The sequence below is a fragment of the Solea solea genome, chromosome 2, assembly GCF_958295425.1.
Source record: "Solea solea chromosome 2, fSolSol10.1, whole genome shotgun sequence".
NCBI classification, from domain to species: domain Eukaryota; kingdom Metazoa; phylum Chordata; class Actinopteri; order Pleuronectiformes; family Soleidae; genus Solea; species Solea solea.
Genome location: NC_081135.1, coordinates 4,203,995 through 4,222,435, shown reverse-complemented (window position 1 = coordinate 4,222,435; position 18,441 = coordinate 4,203,995). Strand labels below are relative to the sequence as shown.

The 18,441-nt window shown below is 44.9% G+C and overlaps 1 protein-coding gene across 6 annotated transcripts in view; it reads left to right on the top strand.

Moving 5' to 3' along the window:
- Positions 1-364: 364 nt before the first annotated feature.
- LOC131446911 (neural cell adhesion molecule 2-like) overlaps positions 365-18,441 on the top strand; it is a 254,209-nt gene continuing 236,132 nt past the window's right edge. Inside the window, exon 1 of one of the 6 annotated variants that reach the window (XM_058618313.1) lies at positions 365-699. In XM_058618313.1, coding sequence (XP_058474296.1) covers positions 648-699 — 52 coding nt within the window. In that variant the 5' untranslated portion in view covers positions 365-647. The remainder of the gene's footprint in view (positions 700-18,441) is intronic. The other 5 variants (XM_058618320.1, XM_058618296.1, XM_058618306.1 and 2 more) reach the window with 5 other exon arrangements.

Here is an 18,441-nt window from a genome sequence, read left to right as displayed (position 1 = left end):
GTAAGCTTCAGCCTCAGTGCAAAAAGCATGTTGTTGTATAACAGCTGCCTTCACCAAACAAGGGCCTTGTGTAGTATACAATGTTCAAGGCTTATTATACGGAAACTGCCGGGGCTCACGAGACAAAGCCGAGAAAGATGTCATTCTTTGTGTCGTCAAAAGTGTACATTTGTCTGTTTGGGCTCCTGTAGAAACATGTCAGTGCTGGATCCATGAAGCAAATAAAAGGCTCATTTTAAGGCCACTGGAGCTATTAAGAAGATAGAAACATGGAAAGTTGTTCCAACAGCCGAACAAGAAAAATAATAATAATGCACTGTATGAACTTGTTTGGATTGATTTGCCTTTTGTTTGTCTTCTAGTGGCGAGGATGGAGGGAGAAGTGATGCTGAGAGGAAGAGAGAAAGAGATGGGGGAGAGAGAGAGGCAGTCAGCTCAGCGCAGAGCAGCCACTGTGAACGAGCAAGCGAGCGGGCGCGCGCGTAAAGGAAGGGAGGGAAAGGGGAAGGAGCCGAGGCAGTGAGAGCAGTCGCCAGCGGAGCCCGAGACGGCGGATGAACGGAGCCGAGCGAGTGTGTAGTCCTCGTCGTTTTCCACAGCAGTAGCTGACAGCAGCGTCCGGCAGACCCGGAGCAGCGTGCCCGACAATGATGCTCAAACTCGTCCATCTCCTCGGGGTGCTCGTCTGCGGCGGTCAAGGTAAGGATGCGTGTGCGCGAGTTTTCCCCAAAGCCGCTGCGCTTGGTGACTTTTGTGGACAAGTTGAGCTGCTTTTTTTTTTGCCATCACGGTCTGCAGCAGAGAGAGAGAGAGAGGGCTGAGAGAGAGAGGCTGAGTCAAAGTGGGAATGAGAGAGTGAGGGAGAGAGAGAGAGAGAGAGAGGGCTGGATTGTTTAACTGGACGTTGTTTTGTAATTGAAGCACGTCCTGCAGGGACCACAATGCTTTCTTTACTAAAAAAGAGGGGATTATGGTGGGATCCGTGCTCTCAGTGTGTGTGAGCTGCTGGTATCTGGACATTAGGTGTTCTCTCCATCATGTTACACTTTTTATGCTGTATTTTTTTTAATCTCTTATCTTTGGGAACAGCCTTTTGAACGCTGCGTTGTGCGTATTTTTCGCTTGGATCTCCATCCTACTGTGGTGACATACACATAAATAAATCGACATTATGCCCCAACTTACACAGACGTGGTTTTTCAGCCGCACGATCTTGATCGTGTCTGCTTATTCCACCACCTGTCTTGTTTGCAGCCACTCTGCAGCCTCGCTGTGTGGAGAGGAGAGAGGGAGAGAAACATCTTGTAGATTGGAGATGTGCACAGTGACGCGCCTTCCACGAGGGCGTGCATGCATGGAGAGATCAGGCTCCTCGGGGGTGGTGGTGGTGATGATTTGGGAAAGTTTGGAAACATAGATTCTACATCCGTGACACTTCGCCGTTCATGAGGTATTTTTTTCACGTGCGCGGCGCACCTGATTCCGAGACGCTGTGGTCGTCTTGTGCGCGCGCCCGTGTGTGTTTGGTGTTTGGGGACGGCGGCGAGGACATGTCATGACGACTGACCACTGCTTTAAATTAAAAAAAACACCGACTGAATGCGTTTGTGCGTAACGTGCGCGCGTCGGGATGGAGCCGTGCGTAAAATGCTCAACTCCTGTGTTTTCGTCCTCCCCGCTGCTCCAAGGAATCTTTACAGACCCATGCGATTAAATGATTGAATTTACACCCAGTAAAGGACGCATAATAAAACATTTTTTACACAAAAACGAATCTCAAGGCTAAAATAAAACCAGAAGGAGAGAGTCATAGGATGGATTCTTCTTTTTTTTTTTTCCTTCTTGCAGCGTTGATTCATTGGGTTCCAGGCGCACAACGGCAGGTGGGGGTAGAGCGCTGCTAAGTGCTACCCAGAGTTTTGCAGCCTCTCTCTCACTGGTCGTTAAAACCATGTTGCATCTCATTCTCACTCCACACTGCTGCCGTGAAGTCCTTCACTCTAGTGGGTCTCCAGGGGGCGGTGAGCTCCTTGAGGAGCGTTCAAAGGCTCCCATATGGGCCTAAATGGAGAGGCTGTGGATCCGTTAGATCCGTTTTGACTGTAGTTCAGTGTGTGCTGCACATGACCTCAGTCTGAGAGGGGTTTTAACATCAGCTCCATGTGTCATCGTTAATGTATTTTAATGTTTCTAAGACGAAGATGAGGATATATATCGGGATCTGTCCTGTCATAATGAGATATTTAGTGACGGAATTGTGTCGTACAGATTAAATTAGTGTCAGGCAGTACTATCAGACCTGACTGAGGGTGCTGTTTGTGTGAATACAGCAGCAGTGCAGGGACCGAGTAAAGCAACAAGTGTTTTTCTATATCTAGATCTGCAACTAATGTCAATTAATGTCATAATTGTTTATTTTCTTGGTTGTTCCTGGATTATCCTGGAAATCATGATTTCGATTAAGTAATTGTTCCAGCTCTAATCCTGTCAAACAACAGCATTTTTTGAGCAGTAATTCACCCTTGTAGGCACGACTTTTCGTGTTTTCATTCATACTTTAACCTGCAGTCACTGAGGGAGTCATGTGGAGCTCAGAGACTTAATGTAATGACTTAACTGACAGTGGTTGAAGCTTAACAGACATTTGTTTATATTTAAGTCGGGCGCTGTAGCTTTAAGTGAAGGCTCAGTTTGGTATGTTATTGTGTTAGAAAAGATGGACAACATAAAAATATCAGCTGCTACTACAGTTAAACATGAGTTCTTTCCTGCGTGTACTGTATCTATGACACCTTTTCAAACTAGCATGGGACAATGAAAACAGAATAATTTGCCTTATTTTAAACTGCAATTTCTTCCTCAAGAGACACATATATAGTTTGATAGTAATCATCAGTTTTCATATGATAGCCTCTTGGCAGTTCATATTTACACCGTATGAGGACGATAGATTCAGGGCCCCTGGGAATTTAAGTCCCACTGGTGTAAAACACAGGGAAAGATGCTGCTGTTCGTATTGGCCTAAACTGGAATAGTCATTTCCCTTTGTTGCAGTCGCATTACATCATCCCACGAACTCATTTCCATTCCTATCAAGTTTTCGCGATGGCAAGGTCCACACAAAGTGACCCAGGCGATAACGCAAGGAAAGCACTGTAACGTGAATAATAAGGCTCGTTCCAAGATGAAGGTTTTCTTCCTATTGCTTAACAAAGACACTTATTTTCAGTGTTTTCTCGCGGTGTGGTTCTGGGGCACAAATGACAACGGCTTATTTGTTTATCTATCTTGCCTGACATGAGTCAGCGAGGGGCCTTCACCTCCCAACCCAGTAACTGTGCAGATATCCTCCGTTCTACCCCCTCTGGCTCCTGGAGGAAAACATTTGCCTCTGAAGTCCCTGCTCGCCGTCTCCCCTGCACTTGAGTATGCATCCTTGAAGGTTTATGTATTTGGCTTTTTACCGACGCCTGGTACAATGAATTATATGCTTGCTCGGGTTCACCCGGGACTACGCCGATGTGATGTTAAGTGGCGTAATTAAGATTTCTGTATCTCCTGGGGGGGAAATGTCAGCGGCTCCGAGTTTAAAAGATTTATGCCCCTGTGCTTAAGTGTCTCTCATTGCACCCTGAGCCAGGCTTAAGCATGTGTTTGAGGTTTGCTTACATCCCGTAGCTCTGGTTTATGTGCACGCTCAGATGTGTAAGCATAAGCGGAGACACAGGCACACGCATGTACACGGCCCTCAGCCGCAAACTATTTAAAGGAGTCGTCCGTTAAATATGTATGAATGTTGAGCAAGAGTCTCAGGTTTTCCTTCAAGTTTGCCCATATTTTCCAATCACCGCTGCAACAATGCTGCACACAGTTTCCTAAGAGCATGCAACACCAATCACAAACTCCCATTAAAGACACGCAAAGCTGTTCGCAAAAGAAATGGCCTGTGTCTGAGTCCTGCAAGGTGAAATTGATTGCATTATTTGATTAATAGACTTGGACAGAGCGCGCACTTATAGAGAGCCAGTGTATATATGAAAATGGAATCGCCCCCTCGAGGCAGCAGCTATGAGAAATCAATTTAAGGAACGGCTAGAGTCAGCAGGCCTGTGAATTGTACAAAGGGCAATCTCGGTGTTATGAATATGCTATTTATTTGCCTGCGAGTTTTTGATTCCTCACACGTGCCCTTTAGCACTCAATCCGCCGGGTTCCAGTCACACCGTGCTGGATTTGTGCACATGTAAGGCCAGCGTAAGGGGTAAGAGCGGTGTTTCCTAAACACCTGGATATGTGAGGAAAGGCCTGGCAAACATCTGTGCTGCAGGGCTCGTTGTTAGCAAGCGAAGCGTGAAATGACAGGAATACAACCGCGCGGATACGGAGTTGTTTTGAGATATGACATTGGCAATTTTTCCAAAAAATCCCACCTGCGTACGTTTCAGACTGTGTCTGAATCTGAAGACTGTGGGACTATTCAATTATTAAAGAGAAGACTGCGCAAACAGAGATGTTACTGAGGCGCCTGGTTTCAACAGTTATACCTTTTGTACTAAACAACTTCATCTACCCATAAACAGGGATGGATTACTGAACAAGCTGCCAGTCAGAGGGTCACGGCTGACGAGGTGTCAGGCCATCAATCAAAGTCACTGTTAGAATTCTTTGTGAAATGATCAGAAACAGCTGAGGCAGCACAGATACCCAAAACAACCACAACTCAAAGGAACTCTAATTGACTACAGGGACACAAAGGGACTCCAGTGAGACAAAGACACAAAAGAACCACAATGGGTGATTTTTACTGTATGTCTCCTTATCCTACTATATGTTGCTCCATCATTTATAAGCTTAGAGTTCAGGCTTGGAATGTGGATTGCTCAGCTCAGCTAAAACCTTTAGTATCAAGGATAAAGAGACTAGAGATATCTTTTTTTTTTCTTCCAAAAATGAAGTTTGAACTAATATTACATGACGTGCTACTCCTTCAAAGACATCCAGATATTCACCGCTCGCTTACGCAAATATGACAACATTAGTTTTATCACACTTACTGTTAGTCACGAGAGGTTGGTCACCACTTACGTCTCTTATGTCTCTGATGCCTCCCTCTGCCGCTTCACTCAGGTGGAACTAACGGCTAAAGCTAACAGTCGGGTGAGAGGATTTGTTCCATATGTTCTCGCCTGTGGTGTCGAATGCGAAATACTGCCACACAACACTTTTCAGATGCTGTGGTGTTGTGACTGCTGCCCAAAAAATTGCTTAAGAAGTTAACCCCAGTTCTGAGAACATAACACAACTCACGTTTATACATGTGTGCTAAAAGTCTGATTTTAGTCAGACTAAGACAATACATTAGTTTTCTTAATGTCATGTAAACACGTTAACGCCGAATTTGCAGTTCATGTTCTGTGGCAAAACTGATTTAATACACATTAGCTTATAGAGAGATACAGCGCCGCCTACGGAGGCGGAGTCAGACAAGTTGTCCGATCGACTGTCTTAGTCGGACTACGGCCGCAGCTCGATTCAAACGCGCTGACTCATTCAAAGTGGATCTTAGGTAAAGCTGTGCTCGCTGCACCCTCTAGTGGACCATGTGGTAATTACCCCAGACAGTGTGATGTGCGTCTAAGCTGTAGGTTTGAATTCCCCCCACCTTCGAGTGATAGTTTGGATAAAAGTAACAGCTCTCAACCAGACACATGCAGATATATGCAGCGTGACCTGATGACATCATTCAAGTAATGCAGAACAAAAATGCTCCTCAGTATACTACTCTCCAGTAGGAGAATATTGGGCATATTTAAAAAAAATCTTATTTGTAATGCGTGGAGCAGAAACAGCAGCATGTTCAATGATGCTCTCTGCCAACTCAGGTCTGTTTTCACTCAAATTGCCCATTATTATCATGGAAGTGACTAATGTTCTCCTCGGGGAGTCGAGCCCAAGCACAAGCCAAGAAAATGTAGATACTCTAAGCAGCCGGGGATCCCTTGTAGGACGAGTTTGGCAATCGCTCATTATAGTCTATCCTCTGAATCACACAAAAGGGATGAACTGGGAATGGCGGAGTAAAGCAACATAGGAGATTGATACAGAGGGAGAAGGAGAGGATGAGATAATGTTTAAAAATTCATTCACTTTCAAGTGAATCTGATTGCGTCCAGTTAAATTGCGTTGCCGGGGATTGAATCAAATTCTGCAGAGTTGCACTGTCCCCAAAATTAATACAATGTAATTGAATCCTGTCGAGATGGAATCAAATCAGCGACGTGATTGGAGGAGGCAGATGCTGCACGTTGCCATGCGCTCCTGTGGGCCCTTCTCTACTGTTTTATGGGTGTTCGGTGCTCGCCAAGACGGGGACCCTTTGGCTCGTGCTCTCGTGTGTCCTGCCAGTCTAAATGCCAGTCTAACGAGGCTAATAGGCAGAGCCAGGATGTCTGGGTGACAACGGAGTCTGTGGGCACACGGGGGCTGACTGACAGATGGATGGGAGGGAAGCGGTTGCATTGTCTTCCTCCTCTTTTCGCTTTTGTAGCTTATACATTCACATACATCCTTCACAGCCCTCACCTCCAAAGCTCATCCCCCCCTCACGGGACGATGCACTGCAGGCCAGGAGCTTACTGCCAGGGTCGGGCACTGACAGGCGTGATTAAACGAAGAACAGAGGGATTGGTCGGAGAAGTGGCGGAAGAGCCTCAACCACCACTCTGCATTTATTTGAGTGACCTACTTAGACCATATTAATAAGAACAGCAGAGCCTTGGGAGTTCACTTCAGAGAGAGAGTCGATTTTTACATTTTACAAGAAGTATAAATTGGAGAAGACGTTTTTTTCCATGACATCACATATGCATAGAGACATTACATGGTTGCAGTTGCAGCACTTCATCATTTTAGTGAGAAATGTGACCATATTATCGAGTATTTCAATGTATTTTGATTAAAACTAACAATATTGTGTGATTGAGTTGTCATTTTCAACATAATTTGGATTGGTTTATTTATCTTTTTTGAGTCAAGCTCATTACAGCAATCATTCACTCTCTGTATCTTAAAATACTCAGTTAACGTATTTACAAAGTCCAGTACTAACGCCAGTATATTCGGTGTTGTAATGATTTTAAAACTCAGCTTTACAAGCGGCAAACAATACTCGATATGACAGAAACTCGTGCATAGTCCTTTCAGCAAGACGTACAAGGCTGGCTGGAGTTTACTGAAACTTATTGTAATGTGTTCTTCATGGGAAAGCAATAAACCAATACTGCAGGTGAAGTGTTGGGCGCCTGCCAAGACAGTGACGGATGAAATTTTCTCGCTCAGAAGGCACCGAGATTGACACGGACAGATGACAGGAGGGGTTGGCTGGATGACAGATTAACGGACAGCTGAATGTGCCGAGCGGCGCGACCCACACCGAGGTAATAATGAAGAGGAGCCGTCCATTGACAGCCGAAGAATGTTTTTTCTCAGCTTATTCCCCCGGGGATGTTTGCTGTGTGTCAGTTGAGTCCACAGAGGCGGCTTGGATGTCTCCATAGTTCATCAGTGTGACTGTTTGAGAATGAGGCTAATGCTAATCGCAGCGGGGCTAGTTAAAGCAGACGTTATAAAGGGAACGATGAAGGCTTTTGGAAACACCTGTCCACACGATGATACGGAAACATTACCACTTAAAATCCTAAATGTCTTTATGAATAAAAGATGAAAATGACTTCTTTATTTCCCCCCTTGAACTGGAAGCCACTGATTCTTAGACTTGGTCAGGTTTTAACGATGGGCAATGTTATTTAGAGTAGGAGTTTCAAGTGGAAAAAGCTCTGATCACTCCCTCTTCAGCCTGAGTTTCTGTTATTTATAAAGTTTATTTCTTAGTAAAAAAGTCACTTTAATTGTGGTGCTGGTTTTGTGATGCCTCTGGTGTTTTTTGAAGGCATCAAAACAATCTTCGACATCAGATTAAAAAATGTGCCCCGTTGTCATGGAAATGTTGGTGTTGTCAGAGTTTCCTTTTATGAGCACTTCAAGGACTCTTGTCTTCACAGGCTTAAAGATCAAGAGTGAGAGAAGAAGCTGACAAAGCAGCATTACAAGGTCCATTTAGCAGCAGTACTTGAGCTTTCAATCATATCATGAGCACGGCCCCTGTGCACATGGAGAACTGGAATTGTAAACGTTATCGTCTTATTTTTATAACAACATGTCTACACAGCAAGCAGATTTTTCACTTTTTTTTAAGGTTCTGAGGATTATCTTAACCATATTGATTTTCATACATTTTTCCCAGCACTATTTGCCTCTTCCTTTAATCATGGAGATGACTTCAAATGAGACAGCAGTGACTCACTGCACCTCTTTCAAGATGCTTCCTTTGTTGTTATACACTGAAGCTGCGTTTCCATCATGATACAGTTCAGTTTGGTACAGAATGGTACGGATTGGCCGACAGACGCTCTCCTGTCACCCAATCAGCTGACATTTGTGGGTCTAGGTCCATCCGTACCACACTGTATCATTACACTAGTAACCCAAGGCAAGGGTACGGAAAAATGGACCGGTTGGGGCTGGTTATTTTGGTACTATTCCAAATGGAAACGCTAAAAAAAAATACGTACTGAACCGAACCTTCCACACAGTGGAAACTCGCCATAAGCAGGTAGGCGGGGTTCATCCTACGGTCAACCTGCAGTCCAATTTACCTAATCCCCATACTGCATGTTTTTGGAGAACCCGGACTGCAGACTCCATGCAGAAAAGGCCCTTGTTCCAACCGGGGTTCAAACCCGGGTGTGCTAACCACTACACCGACCGCGTGGCCCCGTCATAAGCATATTGAACATTAGGTAATAGTATTACAGCAATCAGTGGATATGGTCTGAACATAATAGAGTGGTGGGTATGTTGTGAACAGATCCGTCTGTTGGCTGGCATCAGGTACCTCTCCTTACTCTGCTGACCTTGCAAGTCTTGAAATTTTCCTTTGGGCATTCTGTTATTAAATTATCCGCTCCCTTGTATTGTGCGGTATCCATCACATTTCTTTGTACCCACTGGTCTGTCCCTCCCTCCATGCACACGGCGGTCCCTTAGCTTGTCAGTCTTGCTGGTTAATTAAGCCAAATTATGATTGATGGACTCTCAAGTGAATAGTGTGTGGTCCCATCGCTGACCCGCCTAAGGAGATCAGTTGAGCTGCCAATCACGCCTCACAATGCTTCTTGTAAACAGTGGCTGAAATAGGTGTGTGAAATGATGAAGCCACACTCGGGTTTAACCCCTCTCTCGCTTCACGGCATTGAAATGACTTCAGGTTGCCCAGTGTCCTTGTGGAATTGGGTCTGCTTGGAAGTGATGCACACACCATCTTGAAAAGGGATCAATCCTCTCCGATTTCTTGCCTGGTGGCCAGTATCCTTATTTATGGGAGGCAGCGCTTGATGAGGAATAGATGAGAGAGAGTGAGCGATAGATGAGAGAGAAAGGGGAGCGAGAGGAGGATGAGGAGGAGGAGGAGGAGGAGGAGGGACACTTGAGATGTAGTTGCAGTGCAGCAGAATGGCTCGCAGTGAGGCCAAACAGTCTCTGCTCTCTTGATTGCCTCTCCATGCCAGACAATCTTCAAAGGGAATCTCCTAATGCCATGTGGGCCAGCTTATTTTTGTTTCTATCTCTTGTCATTTCACTTCCTTCTCCCCCACCCCCCACCCCCTGCATTTATTGTTCTTTTCATGTGCTCGCGCTTGTTTCTTGGTACGCCCACACTCGCGTCTGTTGGGGGAAAGATATCCCGTTCTGCCCCTACGTGGGAAGCTTTCCAAGCGGCGCCCGAGCCTAATTTTATTTGCTCGGGAAGTTAATGATTGTTTTGCTGCTCAATATAATTATTAACACCTATAGATTTAATGTTACATGACTCTCTTCTGTGCCAAGTCTTAACGTTTTCAGGGTTGTTCCGTCAAGCATGTTATTGTCTCTCAAAGTCATAATTATCGCCCCGCAAGCACTCACAAGGTACACCAAGCAAGCTGTAGGCGTGTGTTTAATTACTTTGTATATCCGCACAACTTCACATCACTCCTCGTGGGCCTACTCCCAATGTACTCTGGGATTGCTCTCTTTCCGCCCACCATCCGACGAGTTCCCAAGGACGCGCGCCTCCCTGGGAATAGACAAGACACTTCTCAGTAATTAAAGAACCTGTGCTTTCTTTACTTGGATTAATTTGTGTGTTTACTGACATCCTGGCTCTCCTGGTAAAACAAGTCTCCATATGTGTCGGGTCTTTCTTTGTCTTTGAAATCAGCAGATCCCCGATGAGGGGATGAGGGATCGGGATATTTTTGGATAGACTTAACTGCGCTACCTACGAGAGCTCACATTTCTTCCCCCGGTTTTCATTAGCGGTTGCTCGGGAAGGCTGAAACGGAGCTATTTTTACTTGCTCCCTACATCTTATGAAAGAATTTGTCAAGTTTATCGAGAGCTGACTCTTGTTTGCCACTAATTGGGCCGCGTTAATTTGGAAAGGGGAGTTGAAGACTGATGTTGGAGGAAGCAAATGAAGAGGGTCTGGTGGGAAGAGTGCCAGCGTTGGCCGTCCTTTCATGTGAATGTATATCCTCCAGGGCTCGAGTCTTGCGAGAGCCTTGTGATCTCACACATGCCTCTGTTGCCGGCAGGTTCTCGATGGAAAGCGCAATTGTGCCAAGACACAAGAGTTAACCGTTTTTTTTTTATCGTGTTACGCTCATGTACAATTACAATTAACCAACTCAAAACTGGTTGCTTCAATTCATTTTGTGGTTGTAGAAGAACTTTGTAAAAGAAAAAAAAACTCTGATGAAATGTCTGACAGAAGTTGTTGGAGTAGAGGGTTTTCCATCGAGCTAATACCTTGTTGCTCCAAGAACCGAGATTACTTTTATTTCACGCTGCTCTTCGTCCTCCCTGTGATGTTTGGGAGCGACCAAAGAAATGATAGATCGCCTCGGCACTTGAGGTGAAAGCCACACAGCCGCGTACGTGGAGAAAACATTGCAAAGGCAACAAGAATCCGTGCCGAAAGCTGCGAAAGGGGATGCAATACTGACTCTGGCAGCTCTTTCCCCAAGGAGGCAGCCTAAGCCACAAATTAATAGAGCGCTCTCGCATGATCGGGGAGTTTCATTTGGAGCCGTCACACTATATAGAGCCCTGCTGAAATGAGGAGTTCACTCAGGTCCCCATCTACTCCCCCTTGAGTCTGCGAACGACCTGTGTGATTGTATCACTCTGCCTCCCGCTATCCACCTTCTTTTGACCTCCCTTATCCTGCTACTGGAACGTATTGTCTCTTTGTTGTGGATTCTGATCTGCCTCCGTTTTTGCAAGTACTCGTACGTAATGGAGCTGCACGATAGAGCGATAGAGAATTTTGCAACTTAACCGTCATTTTCTGGAGGAAAATTAGAACCAGAGCCTGTCAAAAAAAACCTGAGTAGCACTTTCTTTGGGGGCTGTTGAATTCCTGCAGCACGGCAGCATTTCATCATATTGCTGTTTTTCCACCCATTTTGTAATTATCGGATAAGTGTCTTTTGATTTTGCATATTGCACTCCACAATTTTTTATTATTTTCAAGTACTTCAAAGTGCTAATGCAACAAGAGCCTTGTTACGCAATATTTCTGGTGTTTAAAAGTGTGTTTTTTAGTGCAGATTAAAGTGATAACGGTTAGAAATGAAACATAGAGGAAAACCAGTTTAACTTCATTACGTAAGGTATGAAGTTCAAGTTGTTTTTTTCCCCTTCTCTTACTTTAGAAACACACAATTTGATAACGGCGTGAAATTCCTGGTGACAAACATGAAAGAGCGGCTCGCCCCTGAGCCTCGTTTTACTCTTATCATTATCGCTGCGGCGCCCGAGATTGGACGCGGCACAGCCTGCTGTCTCACAACAGAGCGCCTCAGAGCACGGATTAGCACAATGACTAATCAGTCAACTCGCTGGACACAAAAACATACAGTATTGATTCCCTTTTTTTTTCCCCCACAGTCTATTTAACTACAATATTAGGCATGTAATATATACCAAAGAGAATAACCCACTTTTTTTTTCTCTCTGATAAGAATCTATCTACCCGACGACCAAATACACAACACTTAAACATCCGTTAAACATCCAAAACATTGACTTTTGTTGTCCCAGTGATGTTGGACCGACCGCGTCTTACAGAACATTTGTGGTGTGACGTGGTGTCACGCTCCCTCCGTGTTTGCGGAGCGTCGACAGCGCTCGCCGTGATGGAGTGTGTGGAGCTCAGCGTGACGCACGGCCCGGGCTTCTTGGCGGATGCTGTGTCACTCCAAGGTTGTTTAATGGAGGTCTTTTGCCTGTTACGGATTCGGGCGACGTGACTCGGAGTCAGGAGCGCTGCATCTCGGCGACAGGATGTGCGCCTGTGTGTGTGTTGATGTGTTGATGTGAAGCTCATGGGTCATTCGGCTGTGAAGTCTGACGCTGTGTGTGAGTAAATCAAATTTCGAAAGTGGAAAATGAGTTTTAAGAAGGATAGATTGCAGCAGTGTGTGTGTGTGTGTGTGTGCGCGTGCATACATACATGCATGCATGCATGCATGTGCGTGTTTGTTTGTGCCCATATTTATTTCAGGATTCTGCTTACTCTTTAATTTCTTTCCGTTTTGGGTTTTGCCTCTTTCTAGCTCAAGGCTGTTAGAGTTGAGTGAAGATGCAGCGCCTGCATTTGCCTGCATCAGCAAAACAATATGCAAAACAACATACACACACACACACACACATGCATGCAGGCAGACCCAAACACACACTCACTCAAACATACACACATTTCCTGAAATCCCCGCGTCCCGTTTTGTAACCCAGCTATTTAATCTCGACGTAGTTGCAAAAAGTTTAAATTCAATGGCAGCGAGTCAGTGCTGTCACACGGACAAGTGTCAGGGGAAGTTCATGCACTGACTCAGAATCAGGACCTCCCAGCTCGCTGGTGATTGGAGTTCAATCAGGACGTCTTGGCAGGGTTTCCTCCTCCAGTAAGTGATAATGAGAAGGCCCGATCAGTCCATCAGCAGCACAGAGGGGGGGAGATGCTCTGCTCTGTGTGTGCCTGCTGCATGTCAGCATGTGCAGGCATCTTGCTCCTGCAGTTTTTGGAGAATAGAGTGAGGAATAAAGATACGTGCATTTATTTCTATACGCCTGAGTGGCAGATATCAGCCGTCCCCGTCCCTCTGTCGCTTCAGATTTCACCCTCTGCTTTGTTTCTGACGCACCATTTCACCTGCCCGCCGCGGTTTCGTCGGAGAAGCAGTCTGCGGAGCTATTGACTCGAGTCAAACTCTGCTCAGGTCATGGAAGTGAATTTTTGTGTGCGATACGAACTGCAGCGGCCGAGAGGAGAACCGATAGATGCATGCAGGGACCTGTTTTCATCCAAGACTGCATTACGGTTTTTTTTTTCTTTTTTTTCTTTTTTTCCCCCCAAAAATGAACTATATTACATTAAGAGAAACAGAAGAGGACACTTCCAATACATGTATAATCAGTATAAATTACAGACCTTATGTAAAAGATGGAAGTTAAACGTAATAGATTGAAAATGCGCTCAATTAAAGGTTCAAATGATGTGTTTGGACGATAGAAAATGACCAAACTCACCACTCTGGCCCCTTTGGTTATATATTACCTTTTAATTTGGTGTGCATGAAGCTAGTTCATCAATCTATCATAAGATGAAGGTGAGTTTTCATCTTCCCAATACTGTGCTGTTACCCAGTCTAATGAATTTGACCTCCTTTTTATTGATCTTTATGGTAGCAGTGTCACCCAGAGCAATCATTGGTTATATGGTAACTAGTATGACTAGAATTTCTCACTTCTGCCCAAGGTGTTAAAGCAGAAAAGGAAGTCATGTGCTGCAGGACTGTGTCTGCTTTGTGCCTTAATCAAAAGTCAATTTCCATATTGAGACCTGGTGAGAGTCATGTGAAGTGTTCCTGCGTCATTGTGGGACACACACACACACACACACACACACACACACACACACACGGGCTCAGGGAGAGAATGGCTATTGTCTGCCGTCTGTGCTCAGCGATGCTATCAGTGCTAATCTGACCGGGTTGTTGCACCATGAGCTGATGATGAGATGGCGGATGCTTTACAGGAGCCACAGTGAGGACCAGTGTGTTCACACCGGGGGTGTGAGCGGTGTGAGATCTGTGTTATTAGAGGTGATGATGCTCAGTGTGATGACCTTCTTCTTCTTTTCAGTGTGTGGCTGCTTAAACACCAGGGACATGGCAGACTGTGTCTGAAGCCGCTGCAGTTTGTTTCTATTATAATTGAGATTTTTAAACATAGATATAAAGATTCTTTTGCTTTAATTAGTCAAGTCTTTTTTTTTGCGTCTCTGTGATGTAATCTCTGCTTCTAATACATTCAGTGCTGACATTTGGGGAACTGACATTCTGTTCTACATGAATCCATTTGCATGGCACCGCTTGCGACTGTCAGTCAGAGGCAGAAGCGTAAGATTGATGTGCGTGATGTCGCCCTCGTGCCCTCGTGCATTTTTTACAGTTTAACCAAAAAAGACGACGACACTTAAGAAACATTGAGTGCCGCTCATATAATAATGTCAGTCTCCGCAGACGTGTGAGCAGTTTCATCTCATTTCATTTCCTTTTCACAGATGCATTAATGCTGCATCCAAGCCTTCACACTGCCACAAATACAGTTTGGAGACTTTTCTGACAATACATTTAACTTTCATTTGTATTTTATATGCAAGGTTTTTACTGTCTACAGTTTGGATGGACTTAACTAAACATTTTTCTTTAGTTTTCTTCAGTTTTTCTCATACCTACTGTTGATGACTAGTGTTCTCTGTTTAAGTATAATATCACTTGATCAAGCCGATTTTAACATTCCACACTATAAAATAAGTAAGTAAAGTATGTATGATTCATGCTGGTACCGGATCGATATCGATATCGACCAATACTCAAGGCTGCAATATCGGTATTGTATCGGAAGTGAAAAAGATGTATCGGGACATCCGTAGTTGCTCACCACTACAGCAACCGTGTGGACCTCTCATCATGTAGCACTCAATCATTGCGGCCATACGACAGCAGGCACAGTGTGCATATCTAATGCTTGTCATCCACACTTTGGGACGGTTTGACTCCATTTCCGTGTTTGTTCCCTTGCTCCGTCATGTCAGGACGGTGTAGACAACAGATATGGGAGGGGGGGGGGGGGGGGGGGGGGGGGGGGTCGGGTGGCGAGATGGAGAATCAGTAGTGAGGGTGTGAGAGAGTGAAACACGTGAAGTCACACCGGAGCTGTCGCGTCACCTCAAAGATGAATCGCCTCGTTCCCATGGGTGGAACGCCTCGTGGAGGTCGTTATCACCCTCTTTGCGTCTTTTATTGTCTCATCACGCAAATTTAAAACAAAATAAACAGTGGGTTCTCATCGCATGCGTGGGAAATATATAAAAATCTATGACTGTACTTGAACGTTATAGGAACGCATAAACAACCTAATTTGCTGTGGCTTTACGAGACAATGAGACTGTGTGTGTGTGTGTGTGTGTGTGTGTGTGTGTGTGTGTGTGTGTGTGTCCTTCAGACCCTGGTTGTACAGTGTGTAAGTGTGTATTAAAGGCATGCGGCTGATGGCTCAATTTGAAACTATATGCGAGTGTGAGCGCACGTGCACAGGCCCATGTGAACAAGTGATTTATGGGCTGTTTTTAATCAGGCAGTAGAAAATGTTATTAGACAGCCTCCTCGCGTGCCCTCTGCCTGCAAATGAGCCGGCCCCCGCTGCACCGTGGGATAGCCTTCTGTAATTAGTTCTGGGAACTCACCTGTTACTGAGCGAGGCTGAGGAAGGGGGAAGAGGGAGGGAAGGGCACGAGGAGAGGAATGAGAAGGTGATGGAGGAAAAATGGTGACCCCCCATATCTCCTGGTTCAGTCTCTAACAAGCTGACCAGTCTGTACCTGCATAGCCTCACCAGGATGGTGTGAGCACAGGAGCACAGTGTGAAAATGCACTCCCAGGTGTAAAGACTTCAGTTACATGACCACAACAACAGAACCTTGCTTTGTGTTCTTCCACAAACACGTTATTGCGGCATACACAGCAGCCTTCCATTGATTTTCTGTGCCTTTTCAGACTAATTGTCCACCTCTGAGAAAAAGCTACTAAATAAAAACCCAAAGTAGCACAAATTCACCCAAAAAAAAAAAAAAATCTCCAAAAAAACAAATGCAGTTCTCTATTTTTGGGTCTTTGTCTGCTCGATGTCTGCTGGCACGTTGTTTTTCCCCCGGAAGCCAGTTGCTGAGTGTCTCCTTCAAGTCACATCCCACACACTGTTAAAGTCTGTAAATACTGAATTATTCAATGTGCACGCGTCTCTTTCACTTCATTTGAAAAACCAACCTGTGAATTTTGGTAAAGTGGTAATTAGTGACTGAAAAAACGACTAAAGCTGATTTCAGATTTTGATGAACAAGAACACAGAAATTTGACTTCACCTAAAGCCTAAAAAGTAGCATGGAATCAGCAGTTAGACACCTGAGCGAGACCCAATTTTAGCTCATTATGTAAATATTGTCTTGTGGATTGCTCGTTACACCTCTTCTTCTTCTTCTTCATCAAAAATACTGTGCAGTGTAAGTGCGACATACGCGTGAGTGGACAAAACAATAATTGCCCGTTGCGGGAGATTAATGTGAAACTTTCTGAGGCTTCACAGTAGGAGTTCACTTTGCAACTGGGAAAACTGTTTCTTTTTTATGAACGGTTATGTTTGTGTGTATTTTTGGACTGTCAGACGTTAATGTGATAACGTAGTTGTAATATAACGACTTCCCCCCCCCCCCGTGTCTCTCGGGATGGGAATATCTTTTACTGTGAGCAGTACAAGGTTGTTTTAACAAATCAAACATCGGTTATTAAAAGTTACAAAAAAAACAAAAAAAACAAAGGCAGACTTGATCAAACCGGCCAGTCTCACAAAGCCAGCGTGTGTCCTGTCCTGTCCTGTCTGCTCCCCGGCTCATCACTCAGTGTAGCTGCAGGCCATGAGACTCTCCAGTGACTGCTGCCTTGACAGCCATTCACTACAGTGACCTGTCAATCCAACCACCACACACACACACACACACAGATATGGAAAATGAAATCGTCAGCACACATATAAACACATATGCACACACACAGACACGGTGCCCATTCGCATGCTGTACGTCTCCACCGCTCCTGACAGGCCAGTAAAAACATTATGAAATATTCAGCACATCTCACTGTGGTTGGAGTCTACCTGTCTCAGCTTTTTCTTGTTCCTTTGTGTGTTTGTTTGTATGAGTGAACAGGAGATGTGTGTTGGCATGGGTGTACTCGGCGTAAATGTGTGTGTGTGTGTATGTTGCGACTGTATGCGGCGATCGTGTCTTGTGTTTGTACATGTTTGCAGTATCTCTCAATCCTCGCTGTCACGGCTGCGTGTAATTGGTAGCGATCCAGCAGGAGCTCTTGTACGCGCGTTGCCTTGTGCTTACATCAACCGCGCCGCTCATCTTAACAACATCGCCAAAAAGTTGGAGCCAGACTTCCAGCCTTGCTATTTTCAGCCTTCAAGCTTGCACAAGCACATTTCCTGCTTTCCTTTAATTCCAAAAAAGTCAGACATAGGTGCCACTGCCCCTTTATTGACCTGATTTCAGGCTTTTACTTTGGGTCATTTACATATTTTACTCCAAAGTTAAGTGTAAGGCGGCATGTTCTTTGCATGTCTCTGTGGTAGGGCTGTCACTTTTTATCCATCCGGGAACACCGGTATCTAATCTAACTAAATATACAGCCTACATGCTCATCAGACTGTCTGAAATAGTAACGGCATGGTCCAACAGAGGGCGCTGTGAGCACAGCTGGGCTTTCGATTTACGCTGAATGAGCTCTTAGTCCAAAAGAAGCACAAGACAGTCAACAACAAAGCATCTGAAAATCCATGTGTGGACGTATTTACAGCTCTACAGCCTCACATGACTAACTGTAAGAATATTAATGAGTAATATCTTCACTTAGCCAAATAGCTAAATGCCTGTGAAGGAATAGCATGTCAGGAAATATTTATTTAAACTTGATATTGTGAAGAAAACTCCAAATTGAGACTTCAGATTGCCCATAGTTGAGCGTGTGTGTGTGGTTAATACTCATTATATATTATGATGATCTCATGTCATGATTGTGGTGTCCCACAGGACTCTGTTCTTGGCCCCCTCGGACTCCTGAGCCCCGTCAACCCTTCTGAACTCCACTGACCCCCAGCTGACTTTTACCCGCATTAAAAAAATGTAGTTTCATCAGCATCCCAGATGTGAGGACT